General features: G+C 40.2%; 1 protein-coding gene across 1 annotated transcript; it reads left to right on the top strand.

Moving 5' to 3' along the window:
- Positions 1-879: 879 nt before the first annotated feature.
- On the top strand, positions 880-20,727 carry LOC118427636 (tyrosine-protein kinase Yes-like). Its single transcript, XM_035837516.1, has 13 exons — positions 880-1,044; positions 9,175-9,406; positions 10,357-10,474; positions 11,042-11,140; positions 12,316-12,422; positions 12,799-12,954; positions 13,784-13,939; positions 14,201-14,346; positions 14,843-14,956; positions 15,401-15,554; positions 15,964-16,095; positions 16,477-16,577; positions 16,984-20,727. Exons 2-13 carry the CDS (start codon positions 9,184-9,186, stop codon positions 17,092-17,094), a joined length of 1,617 nt encoding a protein of 538 aa, XP_035693409.1. The 5' UTR covers positions 880-1,044; positions 9,175-9,183; the 3' UTR covers positions 17,095-20,727.
- Positions 20,728-24,123: the final 3,396 nt, after the last annotated feature.

The following is a 24,123-nucleotide window of genomic DNA, read 5'->3' as shown; positions in this document are numbered from 1 at the left end:
TGATCAAATGTAGACATGTTCGCACATGTCTACACACGACGGGGTTATACCGCCCCTTACGGGGTGACATACCCTTTCGTAGGCTAATTACAAGACGGGGATGCGCCAGGTCTCCCGTCCGGGTGAATGATGTAATTCACCATGTGGCTGATACGAGACAAAGGTTCGCCAGGCCTCCATCCGGGTGATTTGAAGTGAATCACCGACTCCCGACAGAAGGATTTGCACCAACGCACACCGCACCATCGCACGTGTGGGGGTTCTTTAACGTGCATGGGGTATGGCTCTCCCCATACACGGGACCTCCATTTAACGTCCTATCCGAGGGACGACTCATTTTTCACTTGAGTAAAGTGAGGAAAGTCGTGTAAAGTGCCTTTCCCAAGGGCACAAGACCGGCATCACGGTAGGCGGATTCGAACCGGCGACCTCTCGATCACGGGCCGAATACAATACCACTGTGCTACGCGGCCCCAAGCTGGTAAACAATATGTTGATAACAGTATTCTGTGACAGGAATGTAAAACATTGTCTCACTGTTGCAGAGAGTTGTGTATAAAACGTACTGCCCTATGTATGCAAACTTAAGGTACGTACATTATATGTATATATATATATATATATATAAGGTATGATACAATGTATATGGACTGGGTTTCTTTTGATAATACCTGTGAATATATCCGTCTTTGTAGTTGGTAATATTGTGTTGGAATATTACGTGCAATAGACTAAAACAAATTTTGTCGTTCTTAACCGTAAGTTGGCCCATATGCATCTAATTCGTTCTCAATACCTTTATAACTTGCACATATCAAGGAGGTTATATGTCTGGTACAGAAGATCACAGAAGCGAAAGCGCCACCCTCCGCCGCGCTCCGTACTGCAGTGCACAACAACACACCTGTTGCACAATAGAAACGTCACTGGTCACGTGACTAACGCGGAAGTTGGGTCATTTTGGCGGAGAGGGAAGTTAGCTCTGAGTCCGGTAGACGTGCCTCCATCCAGGACAGAATTCGACACTTTTCCGCGATCTAACAGGTAAGTTGGACCTCTTGTGAGGTTTTTCAAGTATCCAAGAAAGTTTGGGCTCGGTTTGGGTGGGTATTTGAGAACGTAAAAGGGTTTAATTCCTACAAACTGTCAGCATTCGCCGACATGGTCTGGCGAGGCGATGGTTATGGAGTCTAACTTCCTCAACAAGTGTGTTGTTCGCAGACCGCATGTAGCCATGTTCAGAGAGTGTTAACGTCTAAAATTTGTACTCCAGATGTCGGCAGAAGCCTTAAGTGTGAGGATTTTTGTCTTATTTCTGCTCTGGGGGCGTTTGTTGACGCCTAGCGACGCGACTTGGGGTGCCGCGCCCCTATTTCGTGTTGGGGGAACACCCGGAAATAAAGTCAGACAACATCCACCGGACTGACCCTGACTGAGAGTATTGGGAAGGTTTTTTAAAACAAGTCATTCAGGCTCTTCCAACAAGCGGTACAGAGGAATCAGGAGATGTTTGGAACTAAGTCATCGATTGTTGTCAAGTTATTTTTGAAGTAAACTTTCCCCTGGTGTTGGTATTGTTTGACGCCCAGTGCTCTTTTAAGTTTCACTTTCACTGAAAATGTCTCAAGTAACACCATACACCCTCTCCTTAATGCTTTAAACAGTTTAATGTTAATTTTTCAATTCTTGTGTAGGATATTCTCATAGTCGTGCATCGTCATTCGTTTATTCAGTCAAATATGAAAGCTAAACCGGTCAAAGGTCTTCATCTAACCGGTTCACCTTCTTAATGATTTGTAGTACTGTGCAAGCTGCCATTGGATGTCAAATCTCAGCACAGAAAGTAATTAAGTTTTAACAAACAACTATTGAAAGAACCTGACATACTGATGAGTTTGTCGATGCTTGGGATGTATAATTGGTTGAACTTATCAGAAAAATTTCTATCGTGTATTGCCCTATTGACGTTAACATTAGTTCACCTTTTTCCATGGGGTAACCTATATCCGTTGTTAGGGATATCAGGTTGATTGACGGTGGTTTCCAACTGCAATGTTTTGAAAATATTGCAATTTCATCTGTCAAATTGAAATCCTTAAATGCCAAGTTTTTAAAGACAATGAATATAGGTTACCCCATGGATAAAGGTAAACTAGTGATATCTACTTTCAAGGTAGATACAATTATTATACTATTCAATGGCTATTCAATTTTTTATCCAAAACACAGTGACACAAATTTCATGAAAAATACGTATGAAGTTTGAATAGTGAATACATAGAGGGACAAACTCTAGTCTATGACTTTTTAAAAATTATTTTGTTAGTCTACGCTTAGTTAATAAAACCCCAAGAAAAATATAGAAAGAGGTGTAATTTATTCTGGAAGTATGTTGGTTTGTTTGTTGAACATGGGATAGTGTAACCCGAACTCCTTATCTAGGTTTCACCACAACACACATCCCGTCTTTACCGGATGTTCAACCTCTGCTGTTCTCTGTTATTGTGTCTCTCCTTATGGAACATGTAGTCTTGTTTTCTGATCTTTATGCAGGATGTGAAAAAAGTATAGATTAATCGTAAGGTAGGAATGATTTGCCAACTGAAGATGTTGCTATATAGTATATGCCTCAATTCTATTTCCTCCAGCCCACAGAATAGTAACCTGGTATCCAGTCTATTCGTGGCTTGGCCTGCGAAGCTAAGTGCAGGCTCTCTACGGGGCAGATGAAGCTCTCTGGTGCCGGGCTAATCGTTTGCACCAAGTGTAGGATTTTCATGGGGTAGGAGTTTGGCCCAAGGGGAGTAATTTCTGTCCAGTGGATGGCTATTTTAACTCCTACCGTGCAAAACTTCTAATGGGTGCGAAAGATTACCCCAGCAGCAGAAATATTGTCCTGTACCGAAGGGATCATGGCCAATCTGTGGTAGAATGGATACCTGGATAACAAATTGTCTTATATAGACTGCATTCTGAATCAAATGTAATAGTGCCATTGACAACTAGTCCATTTTACTTTGAGAATTGAAGACAATGAGCTGTGAAAGTACTTGTAAAGGAGGACAAAGATAGTTGGTGGAAACCACCCATAATCAATGTAGTCATCATTGAAATATGTGCTGTCCCTGGGGTTTTCCGTATGCCCTGAGTGACCACCCCTCCCTTACCAGGTCACAGGAAGTGCAGTGCCACTAGCTTGAATTGCTCCTCTCAACTGGACAGACTCGCAGAAATTAACAAACATAGAGTTGATAATTGACCAATCGGTACTTTTTTCCATCCAAGTAAAAAAAAAGTTTGGCAAAGACCGTTAAGTCATGTGTTCACATATTAGCGACATCAGAGTAACGTTATTTATTGCTATAACTTTTACAGTTATAACGTAATAAAATTGTCATCATTGTTCAGGCATAGGGCACATGCAGTTAAAGGGGGTTAAGTCATCAACTTTACAAGTGAACTTGACAACGATGGAAGCATTGCATTATGGTGTTTGAGATACTCCAAAGAATTTGTTCTGGAATTTCGGGTGCTATGTCACTACATGTATGTGATATCGGCAAATATTTGGACACTAACGGAAAATATCTGGGAGCCCTTACAACTTCTGCATCTGTCACCCCCCTCCCCACACCATAACTCAAACTTGGCCTTTGATCTCACAACCATCTAATTGCATCACTTTAGACAGCTATACATTAGTTACAATTTTCACTAGAGACTAGAGACCCTGACCCACCAAAAGTTTGACAGATAGCTGAGCAAATTTCATATTCTTTTTAGATAAAGAAATTGTTTTATGTATTGATGTTTTTTGAATCCTACTTAAAGTTTATATCTTAAGTCATATTTCCGCCACAGTGTTATCAAAGGCACACAAATCCAATTTTGGTTGCTATGCGGTCACTCAGCAACCACCAGCTAGTTGGAAGCCCGACAATATCAGTATATCATAAATATAAGTTTAAGTACAAGTTTTCCCATTTCTATCAGCACGGGAGACATTAAACAATCCTACACTATGCCAGCATTGAAGTTCAATGATTTCATTTCAATTATCATAACTCTTATAAGCCATTCCCATGAAAAAGCTGACCTGCAACATATTTATTGCTCTGTCGTACACGATTTCAAATAATTGTAAAATTTCCTCATGAAAAACTTTTTCGTCAATCAAAACGTAGCTGGTCAAAGTTTATGACACGTGCGTCAAACTTAAAGAAAAACAGACATTTGAACAGACGGTAAACTTACAGTAATATTTCAGAATGGGCCTTGTAGGCTGAGGTGCTCATTTATTTAGTAATTTTCAGATTCAATTAGAATTGGATTGGTTATAGCATAACACAGAACCAAATGCTTACTTATCAAAAAGAGCAGGGGTCCATCCGGCTTGTTCTTTTCAGTGCAAACCTGTTGTGTTACTCCATAAGCTGGTTTACCCTATGTGTATTTTACTTACAAACAGACAAACAAACAAACAAACTAGCATGAGGCAATATGCAAAGGTCAGGGACAACAGAATGAAGGCAACATTATCCTTCATGTATTGGACCTTGACCAGCGATAAAATTATATCATCTATATATAAATTACATCACTTTCAAACATTTGCAAGTGCAAATCATGTGACGAACTGTCGGCAGCATGCCACTGAGGCCAGCATACCAGAAGAATGTGACAAGCTTGTTTGATCTGCTTGTTTTTAAGAGAGTGATTTGGCTGGCGCGTTGCTTTGGTCTGCTAGGTGTTGCGGTTGAAGTGATTAGGTTCAAAGTTCATTTCTTTGTGGGGTGCTGGTAAGATGGCGATACAGAGAAGGCAGTGCTTAAAGTATCAATTCATTTATTAACAAAGAAAAGGAAAAGTCAGAGGCTGCGACAGATAGCTCAACAAATTTCTTAGATTTTGAGGAAGAAAATTCTTTACATCATGTATTTTTATTGTCCTTGAAATCATACATTATTTTTTGTACATTTTGCACCATATTCTACTTATAACAAAAATCAAATTTTGGTGGCCGATTTTCACCCAGTAATAGTTGTTAGATGAGTAAGCCAAGGTAGTACTTAAAACTAAACTATTATGAGTACTTTGTTCTAGTACTTAAAACTGATCATATGATATATTAAGGCATACTTTCAATTCAAAACTGATATATCAAGGCATGCTGTGGTACTTTCAAACTGTTGTACGCAATGACGGTCAGACAACTGGGAGTTGGATCAAATTTGGAAACTCAAAAAGGTGTAGATTTATCAATTACGATTCAATAGGATCAACTGAGGGCTAGTAAGAATTGTGTAGTGACTACGTACATACTGTTCCAGGGGTACCCTAAAACTGCCGCATAGAAAACACAAAACTTGACAAAGACAATGAATTATGAATTTGAATGTGATCCCTGTGATTATTGACACTCCAGATAATCCAAGTGTTCAAGTCGTTCCTAAGAAGGCTCTGAGTGATAACACACAGGCAACATTATTTTTCAATTGTTGAGGTCTTAGAGTACCTAGCAAACGGTTTTGTACCAGTACATTGTACCCTCCCTAGTTGACTTTTTATCTAAACAGTAACTGAGTAAGTGGTTGGAACCCTTGATCTGTTGCCTTTGCCATGAGGGGTTCATTCACACGTCTGGCTCGTGCATTCATGCTTCCAATTGACCTCGCAAACCTGCATGAATATTCATGTTAGACCCCGTTGCCATGGCAGCCAACCTCTTTGACGCAAGAGAGCGAATAGTTCCCGGAATGTTTCATTACGCTGCCCAGACGCCCCCGCTCTAGATCTAGCACCATCTTCTTGTGGGAGAATTGATATATTTTTCTGTCGATGCTTGAACAGTAACAACTTTTGAGCAGCAACCACCATTTTTCTTCTTTTCTGAAGCCCGATCTGTTTCTAAAACTAGGATGCAAATGTCGGCAGCAGTCCTATTATAGCTCCTATGAGTCTGACAGCGACAATTATGACCAAGCCGACTAGCTGAAATGTTCTTCTTCAACGCCGACTTTATCGCTAGGTATTTGTTAGTGTTTTTTGTCACCCTTTTGTAGATGATTTGTATATTATACCCAATTCCTATGCTCAGCGTCACAGGCCCTTTTAGAAGAATGTATCAATTTTGCATTATTCTTACACCAATGCTAGCCAAATCTTGATATCGTCTGACTCCAAGGAGTAATGAATTTTACGTTATATATCCAGATCTATGAAGGGGAGGGAAAGAGTTACTTTTGTTACCTTTGCACTTTTTTTATGAATGGCGGGGATGTTTGTTTATCATCATGAAGTTTGTATCAGTTGCCATAGCCTGTGTTTAATGATTTATATTATATTTTTTTGTAATTCTTCCATATTTCTACTCTAGTAGTACTCTGTCTTGTCTACTTATTTACGTTTTAAATGCAAGATGTGAAAGTATGGTTTAAAAGACAACAGAACACACAAAGATTTGTAGTATGTACTGTAATTTATTGAGAGATCTGCTGTCCAATCTTTGATTTTACTCATCGTGGCAGTGTGGACGCTGCCTTTAGTGGAAATGGGAGTTAAGGTAAGATGTCATCAGTAACAAAAGTTAATAGCTCTGGACAAATCTAGTATAAAAAGGGGTGCTTGCCATGACCACCTGTTAACGCATTATTCAAAGGAGGGAGAACTGGTCAGCACAGCAAAGATGTATTTAGAATTTAGCCCCAAGCTGCCTGATATTTTGGGCTTTAGGAAGTACACAAATGCTGGAGGTCTGAGCAGAACGGAACTTTCCTGTTGCGGATATTTTTGACGAGGTATCCTCAGGGCAGTCTGCATAGCACGACACAGGCTGAGATTGTGGACACAACCGGCAACAAGTTATCATTGCCTAAAGGCACAATAAACATCAAACCTGACTCTCATATTGGTCTCTGAAAGTATAAGTAGGTTTTCCACAACATCTGATATAATAAGAGTTGGCAAACTGTCACTTATTTTGACACAGATGTCCTGAGTCAAAGAGAACTCCAGCCAAAAGAAATAGATGGAATAGTTAGTTTTGTGTAGTAATGTGAGATTGTAGATACTTAGAATTGTTCTAAGCTTTGTGAGGGTTTTGCTCCATCAACATACACAGGTACACACACACACACACAGACAGACAAACTCACAAACATGCACGAACATACACATTAACAACACATATAATCTAAGACATTTAGCGCACACCCACACCTTATTCATACATGTAGTATACACCCCAAAACAAAGGCTTCCCCCCCCAGACAGACAAACGCACAAACATACACGAACATACACACGACATTTAGCACACACCCATGTACCTTATTCATAGTATACACCCCAAAACAAACAAAGCCCCCCCCCCCCCCCCTTTCCTGCAGAACAGTTCAGCCCACAGCCAGTTGTTTTGCCATCCTACTTCCTCCCAGTCATGAGAATCGCAGGCGGATCACATGCCTGGGTACACATCCTGTGGTGGAGACGTTTCCGTGACTAGCATGGCTGACCCCAGGGATCGGGTCACCCGCCACCAAATAGGAACACCAAAACAGGGTTGGACAAGTCCACTAGCCCAATTGTCCCGGGCAAGTGAAAATGCCAATCGGGCAAGTGCATGTCCTTCCCCACTTGCTCGATCGGGCAAGTTAGCTTTTCTCCATTCAGTGAGATTTTGATGCACTTGCTACTTTTCACAGTCATGGCATCAAGCATTGCTTGATTAACACAGAAAATAGAGTCAATAACAAGAATTCCATTAAAGCCATGAAAATACGTAGAAAAATGTCATTTAAATTTCGGGCAAGTGAAAAGTTGGTTCAGGCAAGTAAATTACTTGCCTGATAGGACAAGTCGATTTTAGAAAACTTGCCCAACCCTGCCAAAATGCACAGTACACATATTATAATATGAATGTGGTCTCCATGCAGATCGTGTAGCATTCAGGCCAGTTTTGATGCTGCTACGTATTTAGCTTAATATATCATACCTGGTCCGTATTTACGTTCAATATCAGACTGTTCCGACCGGTCCGTATCTTACGGTACGGCCTGGGGCTCCATAGCTCAATTCGAACTATTCAAACTTGATTAAGAGCGCCGCTATCAAAAATTTGAATGTTCCTTTGCCCAGTTTTTTTGTTCGAATTGACGAAGTTGTTGATGCGATGTGTAGTTGATGTCACGTCTTCAGCCGTCAGGTGATCCTACCCGCGATCGGGCCATATTTTCCTGGAATTTTTATTTACAATTACATACGCCAACATGGTGGTGTTTGATGCCATTTGTCTGCCCATGTGTTTAAATTCATGGGTAGCATAAACCGAGAAGCTGTAAATGGATGTTTTTTTATATTTGCTGAGTATGGTCAGGAAAATGAAGGTCATGTTTAATAATGGGTCCCCTTAGCAGCTTGATAATGTACTGTACTCCAACTTCTGGTTATTTTCGCTCAGCAAACTAAGGAGTCTGGTAAAGACAGGTGCAGTTTGCTTCATATTACAGTGTTGACCTGACGACAGGACAAGAAATGGCGGCTCATGTACAAGAGCCTAACCGACAACACAACCCACCCACTGCGCCCAGACTAATCTAATCTAATTCAGCCATTTGTGTTTTCTTATGAAGTCCAGGCAACTACATGTATATCTGCGTCATTGCAGTGTTGTTTCAAATTATAATGAGTTCCTGGAACGATTGTAGACCTGCGCTGTACTGCAGTATGAATACATGTTGTGATTCAGAAGTTCAAAACTGCTGTTCACAACGGCATTTGGCAAGAAATCCTTCTAATATATGAAGGCTAAATGTGGCTTTGTTGGCTGTACTTACTAGGTACATTGTAATACTATAGTCACCGGCTTAGTTGGACACTGTGAGCCCTTTTTTTGCATGTTGAAAAGCCAATTGAAAACAGTTATTAGATAAATTACGCATTAAGGCTGAGTGACTGAACTTGACCAGCCCAAAACTTTTTGAAGAATTTAGACTCATCCAACGTGGTAGCATGTAAGATTCAGTCTTCATGCTAAATGATAATTACCAGCGATGAATCTTCATCTTTTACTAGATGAATCAAGTGACATAATCAATGGGCCTTGTTTATCAGTTAGAGAGTTCATGATTCAGAAACTTTGGTAATAATCAATCATATTTCCCTCCCCACCTTTAGATCAACAGAATGGGCGGAAAATCTAGCAAAAGTAAACAGAAGGACAAAGACGGGAAGAAACAGAAGAAGAACAAGAACAAGGGGAACAAGGAGAACCAACCTGACGATGTACCAGACACTGGTTTTGACCCTTTTGGGATGAACGTTCAATCTGCCACCCCGTTTGTCGCTGGACCACCCGTCAATGGAAATGCTCGTATTGGCATTCCGAGCTTTCACGATCAAACTCCCGGTGAGAAAGCTTTGAACTTATAATTTCGTGTTTTTAATGGACTTTTGTTTTATGACAATACTACTATACGGATACCAGGTACTCACGGTGACAGTGTAGGACTGGCTTGGATACCAAACAGTTGGCCACTGGGCCTACACTGGCCAGCTCCTTGGCCAGCAACATGCCTCCAAGGAATCCCCCCTTTTCTCAGTGTCTAACACTGGAGCGGGGCTGCAGTCACATAAACTTAAGATACTGTCATTTTTGTTGTTACTAAAATATCATTCTGCACAAAGGTTAGGTGTGTGTTGTATACGAGGTAAGTCTGAATTGCTCCCCTAGCTGAAGGCATTTCATTCAGAATTTGTCATTTCATTCACAGCCCTATGGCATTTCATTCAGAATTCTATGGCATTTCATTCAGAATTCGTCATTTCATTCAGTGACACTGCACATGCTTGAGGGCACACCTCCATATAGCCCATTTTTGTGGCTTGTAGAGGACAGCAGACAAATCATAGCAGACAATTGCACTTTCATATTAGAAAGAATTTGTGCGTATGACCTTTCTTCGACTAGGGAAGTTTGAACATCGAAATAGGAAGAAAGAAGATATTCTGACTAAATACAACATTATTTATCTAGTAGGTACTGAATAAAAGTTTTCCCAATTTTTTGTTGCCTCATACTACTCATTAGAGAAATAACTTAAAGAGAGATCATATTTGGCTCAAAATAACATTGCAAAAATGTTGCATGTTATCAATCCTTGTGTTGGGCTTAAAATAGTGTCCACCCACCAATTTCAACTGATCCTGCAACCACCTTCAAATTAAAATAGTGACCCTCTCATCTTTAACACGTGACCTTATGCACATGATGTCACTAATAGGACAAAGGGCAAACATAACCTACCAAATTAATGAATGCTGATACAGTGAGGTGAAAAAATGCTTCTGTCACTCCAGGTCCCATGCAGGGCACAGTGGGTGTTCTGTTGTTCCAAGCACTGTACGACTATGAAGCCAGAACGGAGGACGATCTTAGTTTCAGGAAAGGAGACCTACTCCAGATAGTCAACAACAAGTAAGGCCTACTCTTGTTTTCTAGCGGTTACTAAGGAGAGTGTGCTTCTCGACTTTTTGTTCTCTTTTCTTAAGGTCCACATGATGTAAATGGTGAGAAATTTCATGTCGTCATCAACATCATATATAAATACCAAGGAGGTTGATAAATGCCTGCTCCAATGTTTATGGGTTTATTTTACAAAACTATACAGCAAGTAGTAACGTTACAAAAAACTTGCATACCATGGCACAGGGTTCTAGGAATTCCTAGCGTAATATAATTTCAATGGTCAATGAATAAGGTGGTTATTTTTGCAAGTATTAATGTGTTGCACCTAATATTGTTGATGATTAATTAGTAGAAGGCAAAGTTGATAAGAACCAAGTTTTAACCATTCATTTTGTACCTAAAAGGAAAGGCAACTGGTAGATGACAAACAATAACCCTTACAGCAACGATGATTGGTAAATGGCGCAGTCAATGACCACTAACCTGAGCTAATATCATACGCTATAGTGACGACAATTGGTTGATGGCACAGCTAATCACCACTAACCAGAATTCCTTTCATATCATATTTTACAGTGACGGCGATTGGTGGATGGCACAGTCAATGACCACTAACCAGCAAGGTTACGTTCCCAGCAATTACATTGCTCCATCTGCCTCAGTGGAATCAGAGGAGTAAGTATAAAAGAAACAATTACTAGAAAGATCCCGATATTTTTGCTGTTTGTTATGATAAAATGTACCTTGAAGAAGACAAGTCTATATCTTCTTCAAGGAGCATTTACTTAATATATTTTATCATACCAAACTAAATTAGTTTTTTGTCCAGTATGATGCTCTCATGATATACATTTGTAGAAAATGCCTTTTAAGTTTGAATTTTCCAGTTTATATGTGTAGTTAAATGTGTGTGAATCGATGATAGGCAAAACTACATTGTCACAATTTTCACATGAAAGCTCCATCTCAGTCAATATTCCTCTTTCTTTATGTCATACCTGTGACGTGAAAATGTTCGATGCGGGTGTTCCGGACCGGGCCATAACTTCCGTATCAGACCGGTTCAAAAGGCTTATCACACAGGCTCCATTCGAATAAATCGAACTGTTTCGAGCGGGCCGAGTGCGGCGCCATCGAATGGCCGTCGGGCGATCCGACCCGCGGTCGGGCTGATACCTCGGGTGATACAGAATACACCGCGTTGTATTCTATATGTATCAGTTGACACCAAGACGTTTCTTACTAAATTTGAAGAAATAAATGCAAAATACAATGATCTCTTGCTCTAAAACAAGCTCAGTGTGGTTACCCCTATTGATTTGCGTGGGTGTAGCCATGGGCCACCCTGCCTGTTTACAACATTGGACCAAAGCCAAACCACTGACCTGGAATTCTCCATTTCTGCCTTCCACTCTGGCAGGTTGCCACTCTGTGAACACACACCAAGTTAGACAGCCTTTAGGACTCTGAAGTAGCCATTTGGTAGCCTGGATACCATCTTATTTTGGGGCTTCTAATGCACTCGCTGCCCTAAAAATCCCGGTAGAAATAGGATGGGCCCAGGCTAGCAGTTTGGCACCCCAATCTGTATTGGTTGGGTGGTAGAAGCAATAATGACTCTTCAATCAGAGGGGAGAAACTACTTGAAAACACCATCATGATGGTGTCTTCTTTTTATAAGTGTCACCTCTCAGAAGATGAACTGAACTGAGGTTTTAGTTAAGGTTGGAGTTAGGTAGTAGGGTTAGGCTAAGTAGGGAGAGGGTTAACTAACACACCTTCTGTTTTTCTTTTATGGAGGTAAATGTTGTAACCCGGAAGTTAAAACTGGTTTGTATTGTTTCCCACAGCTGGTATTTTGGCAAGATCACCAGAAAAGATGCAGAGAGACTACTGACAATGACGCCCACTCTATCCCCGGGAACGTTCTTGGTCAGAGAGCCGGAAAGGCGCCAAGGTAGGTTACTGTGACCGAGTTAACTGTAAACTAGTGCAAAGGTGAATTGTTCCTCAGGCAATAAATATTATGATAGCTGTCTGCGATTTCTGACAAAAACTTTACAACTATGGTTGTACGTTTAAAATAGGAAGCTGTACAAGTTACAGTGCTACAGATGTACTTAACGTAGTGTAAAATTCAATTGTTTTGGCAAGCTTGATACTCAACGTGTCATTTGTAATTCAGTTGCAGATCACGCTAAACAGTGTCTGACTCAATACTAATTTTGAAATTCTTACATTTAAACACATAGAACACGATTTTGAATCAAAGATTTTAAGGTGGTATTTGACATATCTTTAACACAAGGATGTTGACTTTTTGCTCCATTCAGGTGGCCACACTTACACTTTGTCTGTTAGGGACTGGGAGGAGGTGAAGGGAGTGAACGCCAAACACTACAAAATCATGAAGCACGACAACACGGGCTACTACATTTCCCAACGCAAGCACTTTGACAGCGTTTCTGAGTTGATCGCACACTATAAAGGTAAGATTTCAGATGCAAATAAATCATGAATTATAACATAAAAGGGTTTTTATTTTCAGGTGGAGAGTAGGAAAAATCGTCATCTTAAACTGGTGTCATCTGGAAATAGGCCCAGACTGATCAGAATCTACATTGAACATGACTTGTATGCATGTATTTAAGTATAAACTATATATTGCTCTGATGCTATCTGCTCTTTGTTGCCATGGCATGTAATGCTTTGCGCTGGTTCAATTGCATGTGTTTCTTTTCCTTTGCGATACAAGGAATATTCGGGGACTTCAGACGTCGATCGTCAAGTAAGTCACATAAAGGCTTTTGGAATGCACCAATGCACTTTATACAATTATCATAACTAACATGCACAGAATCTTTTGCCTTTAATTGATCATGATTTCCTTTCAACAACATGATTTCTTCCTGTTTTTCAACTAAGAAATGGAATCACTGGAGTTTTCTGCCGACTTGCGCAGTCCTAGTTAGCTGCCTGATCTAACAGGTGGTTCTATGCAGGTGTGACATCAGCAATGAGTCAAAGGTTGTTGGAAGTCAGTATCGCCCCCTGTCCCGGTTTATAGAATGGTGTAGATTGTCTCCTTTACTCCTCTCAAAAAGTTGTGGGCCTGGGACAACATCGACTGCCAACAACATTTTCCCATTGCGTACGTCACACTTGCATGAAGTCACATGGCCAGAACAAATGATCTGAGCCTTGGAAGTTCATGTCATGTTTCTGGCAATCATTGTCTAGGATGATCAAGAGATATCAAGCCTTTTTTGGGGGGTTTATCCAACATTACTCAAAGATTGTGTCCCATTGTATTTACAGCGTCGTCGGACGGTTTGTGTCGAAAGCTGACAGAGTCGTGCCCGAAGGTTAACCCAGAGACAGGTGGTCTCGCCAAAGACGCGTGGGAGATTGACAGAAATTCACTCAAGTTTGACAAGAAACTGGGGGCCGGCTGCTTTGGAGAAGTATGGGCAGGTGAGTGAGAGTACACAGTTGTCAGTCATGTGTATAGAACAGCAAGTCAGTAGAACATATCTTCAATAGCGTATATATTGTTTGAAGTCAGACTCAGAAGAGGTACTATGCAGTGGACAGAATTCTGATGCAACGATGACCAAGCATTCACCAGATACTGTCAGTGATGAATTCTATTGTAACTACAATTAGACAACAACTCTTGTGCATGCCTGGTTTTACGGTGCAGTTTATTTTCTCACAAGATGATATTTTGTACAGGCACGTGGAACAACAAAACTAGAGTCGCCATTAAGACATTGAAGGCTGGTACAATGTCTCCCCAAGCTTTCCTCCAAGAGGCCAACATTATGAAGAAACTTCGGCACAAGAACTTGGTATCCCTCTATGCCGTCTGTTCAGAAAAGGTACGTCATTTTTCACCTCTCAATGGTGCCATGTTCTGATGCCCTAAATGCTAACTGTAAGAAGACACTATATTATTTCATGGATCTCTGAATTTACAAATAGAATAGATTTCCCAAATCTTGTTAACCCAATAAGGTTAAATGGATAAAAGTGGCAGTTGGTTGCTACTCTTCATGGCTACCTTGTCCCCCCAACGACCTGGAGGTCAAGGTAGGTAGGTAGGTAGGTAGGTAGGTTGCTACTCCACTGTGCCTTAGGCACAGTATTGGTGTGCAGAACCCATCCCAGTGTTCTTTCCTTTGACCATAGAAATTTGGTAAGTAAACCCATTTACACCAGGGTGGAACAAGGAAAGTCGTGTAAAGTGCATTATATTAATGATGCAGTGCGCAGCCAGAAATGCCAGGAATAGAACATGTGACTTCTCAAACCCGTGTTTGCTAGCCTTATTGCTGGTCGCCAAAGTTAACTTTTTTCACCTCCCTTTTTTCCCAGGAACCAATCTACATTGTGACTGAAATGATGATGCACGGCAGTCTGCTGGACTATCTCCGTCAGGGGTCAGGCATGAGCCTCAAGTTCAAAGAGCTGGTGGAAATGTCTGCACAGGTATGTTGTTATAAGTTTTTGAAATTCTTAAAAAAATTTTTGGAATCCAAAAAAAATTCTTGATTCTCTTAGAATTTCTTTAGAATTAGAAAACAATTAAAAGATCCTTATTGTATTAGGTTTTTAGAGAATAAAAGGATATAACATGTTGATTTAAAGTATGACATAGAATCTGGGTACTAGAAAGACTCGGTGTTTTATGCCATTTTTGTTTTGCAGCGTCTTTTTAGTTGTAGAATACCATATCTTCCTTTAACTAATTCACTTTTCCAGAAGAGAGAAAATGCAGACCACTATAATATAACAAACATCAAAAACATGTGTAAAACACTGACCCGCACCTTACATTGAAAATTTCAACATGCAGATCGATTCTACATGTGCAGTATTAGTGGTGAAGAAAATATCTTATTATAAGCCTTTTTTTTTCAAACCTTCTCGTAGATTGCGGCAGGCATGGGCTACATCGAGAAGATGAACTACATCCACCGTGACCTGCGTGCTGCTAATGTCCTTGTGGGAGACAACAACCTATGCAAGGTTGCCGACTTCGGTCTGGCCAGACTGGTCAACGACGACATCTATGAAGCTTCTGCTGGTAAGTATTTGACTGATCGCACTAGAGTTCGAAACCCTTTCGGTCAAAGGTGCCAGCAAGTTGCCCCCAAATCTTTGCCTCCAGTTGAGAATTACGAATAGTGAAAGTTTGGTTATTGGTTGTTGCGTGGGCTGACTACTCTGTTCGCAGCCAAGGGCTGAATTGCGAGGAGCTTACAATAGGCAGGGCTAATCGCTAGGGTCTGGAGCAAGCTGCCATTTGGGTGCCACCGAGAGGTGTGGCTTTCCTCAAACACAGGATTTCACCTCCGATCCCAGGGAAAGCTCGAGTATTGCGTCACAAAATTGCAATACGTACCAACACACTGTCAACCCAACAGGTACACTCTTAGTCATCATTCTGCACTTGGCATTGCCCTTAATAAGTACCTGTTGTGCTGCTCTTTCAGAATCGAGATTCCCCATCAAATGGACGGCACCAGAGGCGATAGAGTTCGGCCAGTTCACCATCAAGTCGGACGTGTGGTCATTCGGAATCATGATGACAGAGCTGCTGACAAAAGGGAAAATCCCTTACCCAGGTGCGTTCTTGTTTGTAGCAATTCTGTAATTCTACCGAACTTTTGTAAATCTACCTACAACAGGTGAAGCATTGGAATTGCAGTACTGTAGTGATTTTGAACGTTAAACAATTCAGTGGATGCATCAGTGCCATCTCCAAATTGCAGTTTACAGGCAGGAGAGGTTTGAGTAGATCAAGGAAATTTTGGAAGGAGTGTGTTAAGAAATATATCATACAAGTATGCGGCCTTGCCAGTGTGAACCCATTAGCTTGGAAGCACGGTGTGAAGGCTATCAGACTGCTGCCAACAGTGTCAGGGACCCAGGCAGCAGTTTAATCAAATACTGGATACTACGTCCACTACCATGTTTGTACTCACCTGTCTTTGTCTACTCCATAGGTATGAACAATGCCCAGGTCATGCAGCAGGTCTCGCGAGGCTACAGGATGCCGCTTGAGTCCTTCAACTGTCCTGACTCCCTGTATGAGCAGATGATCAAGGTAAGGAACCATTCTAGCATGTTGCATTCTGTTAGTGTGCAAGGACATATTTCAATGCTTTCATCGAAGTGGTTTTCTTCATAATCTACATCTCAGAAAAAATTCCACGCTGAAAGCTTCTTTCCCAGAACTGTATCCTTATGGAACAAGCCTCCTCGTGCTTGCTTTCCTGATGGGTACAACCTAAAACGCTTAAGTTGAAGGTGAAAAAACATCTGCGTTGTGGTGTATCAAAGTAAATAAAAAAGCAAATCATGTTTCCTTTATTTCAATTAGACATCTATGTTGGCTATCGTGCTGACATCTCAATCATATCTTTTGCTGATGATGGTTGGAATCTACCAGTACGGACTTCTATAGTATGCATATTTTTTTCTACTTACAACTTTTCCCCACTCTTTTCCAGTGCTGGGACACCTCCCCTGAAAAACGACCAACGTTCGAATTTCTGGCCAATTTCTTAGACGACTACTTCGCTGTCACCGAACCCGACTACAAGGAGCCAGACGAGTTTTAAGAAGTCTTCAATCTGTTTCTTAATTCATTTTGATGCAAGTATTAACAAAGTTTGGTTGTATTTACATTTTTTACTACAAAGATTTTGAATGTATATACATGCACTATAAAGGGAAAGTGCGGAACATTACTAATTAACTAATGTGCAGTGTGATGCATTTTGGGTATGATTTCAAAGTTGAAGGCCACTCACAGTGCATCATGGGCACTCCAAACCTTGAGCTAGTTTATTCTATAAGGATAATCTAATAAGACTGAGGCAAATCTGCAATCTCTTTAGCTCACAGAGCTGTTTTCTTTCTAATGTTTTGACAAGAGTAACAAAGTGGGAACAGATCATTTAAGGTGACCTTATAATAGGAAGCAGGCCGTCCCTAACCAATTTTAGAAGTGAAATGGTTTGACAATCTCTGTTGTAAGAAATTTTAATCTTCATCTTACAGTTTATAACTGACATTGTTGAAGAAGTAATGATAATTTGATTTTATAGGTATCTAATTGCTTTTCTTACCCACAAGCAAGAATCCTACATTGTACTTTAAAAGATGTATGATACAATATATTTCAAATTAACTGTGGTGTATATTGGCACCTTTTTAGTAATGTTTTGGCGTAGTCATGCTGCGTTGTAAGGTTTGAAACTAGCAAAACGTTAGGATGTCATACAAAAAAAGGAATATAGAAAGAAAACGTTGACGTACATTGTATGATATGGAGCATAACTTAGCTAGCTGATTAAATTTGCTTGATTCAGTGTAGTCATATTTTCTTCTCTTATAACAAATCTGTAATGATACTCTACTTGGCCAAAGGCTGACTGTAAAATATTAAGAATTCAATAATGAACATTAAAAGGACTATACTCAATGTATGTGGAAAACATGTGAATGCCGCGTGATCACAAATAACCGGCTTTTATTAAGGATTGGACAAGTTTTAATGTCAAGCAATTCTATAAGCAATAAGGAGCCAAGTTAGGTTAGAAGGTGACAATCAAGATATACCTGGAAATGCCTTACTTCTTCTCTTCTCATAAAGTGCCTTGACAAATCATACTACTGGGGCCAATTTGATGCACAGTTGAAACTAACTGCACGTTTAAGTGGTCTTGACTCTTTAGCAAGTTTAGCTTAATGAACAATGTTCATGACAGAGAAGACAGATGCTATGTGCAGGTTTGCTGTACCAGGGAAATTCCCCCAGCTCTTTGAACAAGGATAATGAACAGTGGACCATGTTCAGGACTGCCACCATTTCTAGACTTTTAGTCCTTTCCAGTAGCGTGTATGTTAGGTGACACAACCAGGTTTTAGACTCAAACCTTTAGCTTCTTGTCCAAGAGGCAGGGTCACTAACTAACTACGCATGCAACTACATGTGGCGCTTAGTATCGTTAAATTCATTCTCTACTTTCAGGTATAGATATTATACAGTAACAGGAAATTATTTGATCTAATTATGAGACATGAAACAAAGCTGACTAACGTTTACTGAATATGCTGCTGGTTGTCGAAGAATGGTGTTTCCATTCCCATAGTGGAGCACATTTGTATTTCTTTTTTTTTTTCGTTGCTTTCTTTCCTAATGTCTTTGGAATGTAGCTGGAATTTCTGCTAATATTGTTAGAGGTCATTGTTAAGTCAAATTTTAGGTTCATCTACAGTGAAATGCCTTACATCACCTGTTTACTGATAAGTGATTCAAAAATTGTGATTTATGATAATAAACAGTTTGTATTACTGTAACAGGTCAAAACAACAAAGTGGCCTTACACTCACATTGCCTTACATAGCACTGGTGATATTACAGTGATCATGATAGTAGACAGTGAGAATGAGGCTTGTTTTAATCAGGTGTAGAATATACTTGTAGACTTCTGTTAAAGAAGTCTAGTCTTTGTTACCCATTAGTAGAATCACACATTCTTTGTAACCAATCAGAATTGATGCATTCTTTGTAGCAAATCAGAATCTGATTTGTAGCAAATCAGAATCATTGTCTTTGTAACCAATCAGAAGAATCACACATTCTTGTAATCAGAATCAGTACATTCTTTTTAACCAATCAGAAGAATCATGCACTCTTTGTAGTCTATCAGAATCACTAACAGTCTTTATAGCCAATACCAAGCATCACGTAGAAGTAGAACATCAACTTTGGAACCCCCTCATTTGAGTAAATTTGTAGTGGAAATCGACTTGAAGTCTTCCGGTAGACGGGTGATTAAATCATGAGTGGTTATTGAAGCGGATCATTTTTGGCCAACGCATGTGTGCAGTGTTAACTAAATGGAATAATGCCTTTTGTGAGGGGGTTCAAGTAACAAGTAAATTGTGTATAACTGTGTTAAAGACAAATCACAGTCATGGCATGTTATATCACAGAATCACAAATAGTTTGACCTTGTACTTGCATTTTTTCTTAAATGTATTAGACTTCATACAAATGTTACTAGAAGGAAAGCACCTGGAAACATTCCACTCTTGCAGCTGGCAAGACAAATTCCTGACAAAAGCAATGAAAATCTGAAAAATATAATTGACAACTTATATATAAGCTGAATATATCAACTGCCATAATGATTGTTTTTGCAATGATGTGAGGAAAAAGTTACTAAAAAACTTGCATCTAAAATGTTATGAACCTATGAACTTGGAGAAGGGACATTTTGCTTTAAATTTGTTTCTCATTTTTTTTTGGTGATGGGTAATTCTTGGTTCATGATTCTAAGTATGCATGCTCAGCAAAGTGCACCGTGGGTAATATGTCAAAGGTGAGGGCCCCTAACTTGTAAGCAGTTCTAGTCTCACCCATTATAGCAAGCATGTTTTGTTTATGTCCGATGAACTTCACCTTTGACATATCACCTACTGCATTTTATAATAATCTTACTTAGTCTGAACTCTGGCACAAGATACTATGTACCTTTGTTAAATGGAAAATACATAGGTTGGGGGCCTTTTGGGACCCTTGTGACCAACGCTTGCTATGTAGAAGATTGTTATCTTGATTTGTTGTAAATTTTCTTTTACTGACAACCAGTTTTATGGAAAGCTTGGTAGAATTATGAAGATTAACCTCTTTGGTAGAATGGCAACAAAAATGAATAATTTTCACACATACAGGGCTGTGCCATTTCAGAATCTCAGGAGGGGTGGTCAGGACTCTTTTTTTAACTCCTCCCCTTTCGTTTCACGTCAAGTACCAACTCTTTGTGTGCTGACTTTATGATTCAATTTGATACACCTACCTCTCACTTTTGAAAAGAAATACTTACCACCCTCTCCTAGATGGTTAAATGGAATAACCCTAAATGTTTTGAACACATTGCATAGCATACCCTGTTAGATTACATGCTTAGACACGAGTGTTGCTTTTTCAGCAAGTACAAATGTAATTGAATAGCAAATCAGGCATGTTGATTTTAAAAGCTCAAATACAAGATGATGCTTGATTCAGAAGTACTAATTTTAGCCTGTAGACTCTTTTACGATAGCAAGAAAAAAGTGAGCACAGGGGAAAATTCCCAAGTTACAATTATGATGTCACTACATGTATATATACGAGTTGTTCATCTGTAAGATATATCGCTTCTTTGTATAATCAGGTTTTGAAATAAAATATCAAGACTCATGCTGTCAGTTCTTTGTGTCTTTTTTATTTGAATCCTTATGCCAGATGCCTACATTAAGGGACCGTAAATGTAGCAAAACAAGTGACAAAACGTGGTATCACAGCCAACAAGTCTTTAATTACTAGACTAAGTATACTGAATTCATGAAATGCGGATGATCTGGCGTTGATCTCCGACACAGCAGAAAGGCCCCGTATTCTCGCAGAAGTGTAGCGACACTGTAGGAGGATCGGCCTACAGCTGAACGCAAAAAAGACCAAAGTCATGGTTTACAACACAGCCGACGAGAAAGTATCTTCTCTTGATGGCACGCAGCTTGAGGTTGTCAAGGACTTCAGATACTTAGGTGGATGGATTGCTACATCAGCGCATGACATCCAGGTTGGAGCGACCTCCATGGCATGTGCCAGGTATCTTAGACCAAGTCCGGATCCTTGCTGAGACATTCTATCATAGATCAGATAGAATTTTCCGACATATTTTCCGATTTTCGGTATATTCTTAGCCCGGTATCCAGGCGTATTATAGCTCATTCTCGTCCTATTCGGAGAGAACAGATCAGAAGAGGCTCGGGAGCCGGCTGAATACCAGCCTAGAGATTTTCTTGTCATGTTGACCATCTCCAGAGGGGAACGAACTTGTTTTTCCTCAAATAGGCAGAAATCAATAATGCTCGCACCAAGGAGGTTAAAAAAACTCCTTGCTCGCACAGATTTACATCCAAGTCACTAATCTCCAGCTATTTATCGATAGGGAAGATCGCCTGAGACTAGTGAGAGCTATCTAACTGCCCAAGGGTCGGTGTGTATTGAGAAAAAAACGGGCCAGACGGATCACATGATTACAAGTGGCTTTAGGTGGGATAATAAGGGATCATTTGCTGGAGATACCGGTCCGTTAATAACGGGCGACTATCAGACGATGAAGATGTACAATATTTGAGAGACGCTCGAATGTCCCAGTGCGCGGAAACTTTTAGTTTGTGTCATACTGATATACATTGTACTAAATTTCTATATGGACGACATCCGTTTTTGTGCGGCAAAACGGATGTAAGTGCACGGTAAAGAAAGTTGGACAAAAAAGAAATGCTGCCTTCATTATGAAGTCTTAAGTGGTCAGGAAGATTGAACAAACGACTGCATTTACAGAACCATACAATAAATTCTCAGATTCATCAGATTCTGTTCTTTCGTCATCTTTCTGATCGACTGAAAATCGCGCAACGAAGCTGCAAAATGAGAAGCCATTTGCCGTAAATTGCAATATAAAGAAGAAAATACTGGAGATATATTTTTGCCATGTCTATTAGTAGAACTTAGGCTAATGTATTTCTAGCCTTGAGTGAGGTCTCACAAAGTCAAAGAAAATATTTTATTGCTAAAAGCAACGAATTCGTTGTTTTGTATGCGCTGTTTTTCAGTTATTTGCTCAACCTTTCATAATGAGGGTAGCCTGGCCTGGGTACCATCCGGATAGTAGTTCGCACCGACGTTTATTATACACTGTATCAGATATATACAGTCGCTTCTCGCTCCAACTTTTATTACATAGTATATACGTATATACGAGGGGCGTTCAATAAGTGATAACTCTGACTCATTTCCCATAGCAGGACATTAATGAAACTTGGCACAGTTATTAATCTTTCTCCTCATAGGAACTCCCAGAGTTATGCATTTCTCCCATCGTTTGATGCAGCTCTGGACACCGTTTTTGTAGGACACCCCAGGTTGGTCCTCCAACAGATGCCTCATCAATGGCAGAATTAAGAGGAACGACCAGGTCTGGAAGCTATTTCCACAGACTTCCGGCTATGTTTGAATTCAGGATGCCAGCGTTTTACAAGGTCATATGACGGGGCATCATCGATATCACCATAAGTTTCTTTCATTTCATCAAAAGTCTCCTTTAGTGTGCGTCCTTTCAAATAGTTGAAATACAAAAACCGGATCACTGCGCAACTCAGTTCAAACACCAGTAAATCAGAAACCACAATTAGTTCAGAGGTCTTTTTTGCAACATAAACTATAGTGACATGAATCATTACACATGCATTTAATCTAGATCAGACAACTGGAAGTGGGTCAGAGTTATTACTTATTGCCCCTCGTACGTATATATAGAGTCGCTTCTCTGCTATTCCAGAAACGAACATAGGAAGGAGCGAACAACCTGAATGGCACCCAGGCTACATGTAATGAAAGGGATTTTTGGCCTTGCAATTTGTTCACACACTCCCATCAGTTTTGGGGTGCCCAGAGGATCCATGAAAAAAAAAACACAGTACGGCCTTATTAACCTAATATTCTCCAATCACAGCATCGGCTCTGGCCGTTTATTTGACATTTTTAAAGTGTTTTTATCGTGCTTTCTATTTTGTACCATTTTCTTTATGTCTCGCGCCCAAACATAAAGAGACATAAAAACGCCCAAATACGTCAAAAAACAGCCGTGGTCGGATCTCTGCATGGGAAATATTACCCCAACGTTCTTGACCTAACGGCTATAGATGGTGCTGCCGTTTTACCGTCACACCCACGTAAGAAAAGGAGGGGGCGCCGGCGTAACGATTTACGAAGCTCTACGTAAATCGATGCCCTTGGTGATTATATCTGTACAGGTGAACACTATCTGGATAAGCCGAAGGAAAGACGTGGGTGGAACATGACGCAAACTTCCATGGATGGGTGGTCCACACGGAGAAACGTGGGGGCGGGACGTGCTTTATATAATAGTTTCTGAATCCAACAGACGCAATTTGGGTAATATAGATGCCTTTCCCTCAAGCTTGACAAATGGCATGCACACATTTTCCCCCATTTCTGTAATCTCTCAGATGATATGCGTCTTAAATCAGTTTTCTAACATAGTTTCCATTTCTGTTTTTATCTACACAGTGAGGTAACTGTTGTCAAGGAGGAGAAAGATATTTAGAAAAAAGTCTTTTCTACCTGGGAAGACTCCTTGCTGGTATGCAAACAATTTTCCTTATCATTTCTTGGTAAGCTTCTATTTTGTGTGTGTAATAAGCTTCTTTCTTTTTTCTGTGGTGCGCTTTTTTGTGTCAAAGGCTCCCTTCGTTTTTTTTCATGCTTTGCTTCTTTGCATCAAACTCAAATATAAAACCTCCCCATCTCCGAGTCCACCTGGACGGGGGGCTTTATAGAGTTCCAACGACCTTTGACCTATTGTGACCCATGTTGAAGAAGATTGCCGTGAGTTAGTCGAAAATTAGTCCGGCGAGTCCCTTTTTTGGAGACCAATCTATTTATTCATACGGCTTCGTTGATTTGATAATGTGGATGACAGCCCCTCCGGGTAATCTCCAAGCAGATCTTGCTGTGGCAAAAAAAAAGAGTTTAGCCGGCAGAGGAGTTAACTCCTCTGCCGACT

This window comes from Branchiostoma floridae, chromosome 12, assembly GCF_000003815.2.
Source record: "Branchiostoma floridae strain S238N-H82 chromosome 12, Bfl_VNyyK, whole genome shotgun sequence".
In the NCBI taxonomy this organism is placed as follows: domain Eukaryota; kingdom Metazoa; phylum Chordata; class Leptocardii; order Amphioxiformes; family Branchiostomatidae; genus Branchiostoma; species Branchiostoma floridae.
The sequence above is the reverse complement of the archived record's forward strand: the minus strand, read 5'-3'. Positions and strand labels throughout refer to the sequence as shown.

Bases quoted from the DNA above. Each gene is read 5' to 3' on its own strand.
- LOC118427636 (XM_035837516.1), top strand. From the start codon at position 9,184: ATGGGCGGAAAATCTAGCAAAAGTAAACAGAAGGACAAAGACGGGAAG. The intron at 11,141-12,315 runs GTAAGTATAAAA...TGTTTCCCACAG, and splicing joins GCCTCAGTGGAATCAGAGGA to CTGGTATTTTGGCAAGATCA. The intron at 14,347-14,842 runs GTACGTCATTTT...CTTTTTTCCCAG, and splicing joins ATGCCGTCTGTTCAGAAAAG to GAACCAATCTACATTGTGAC.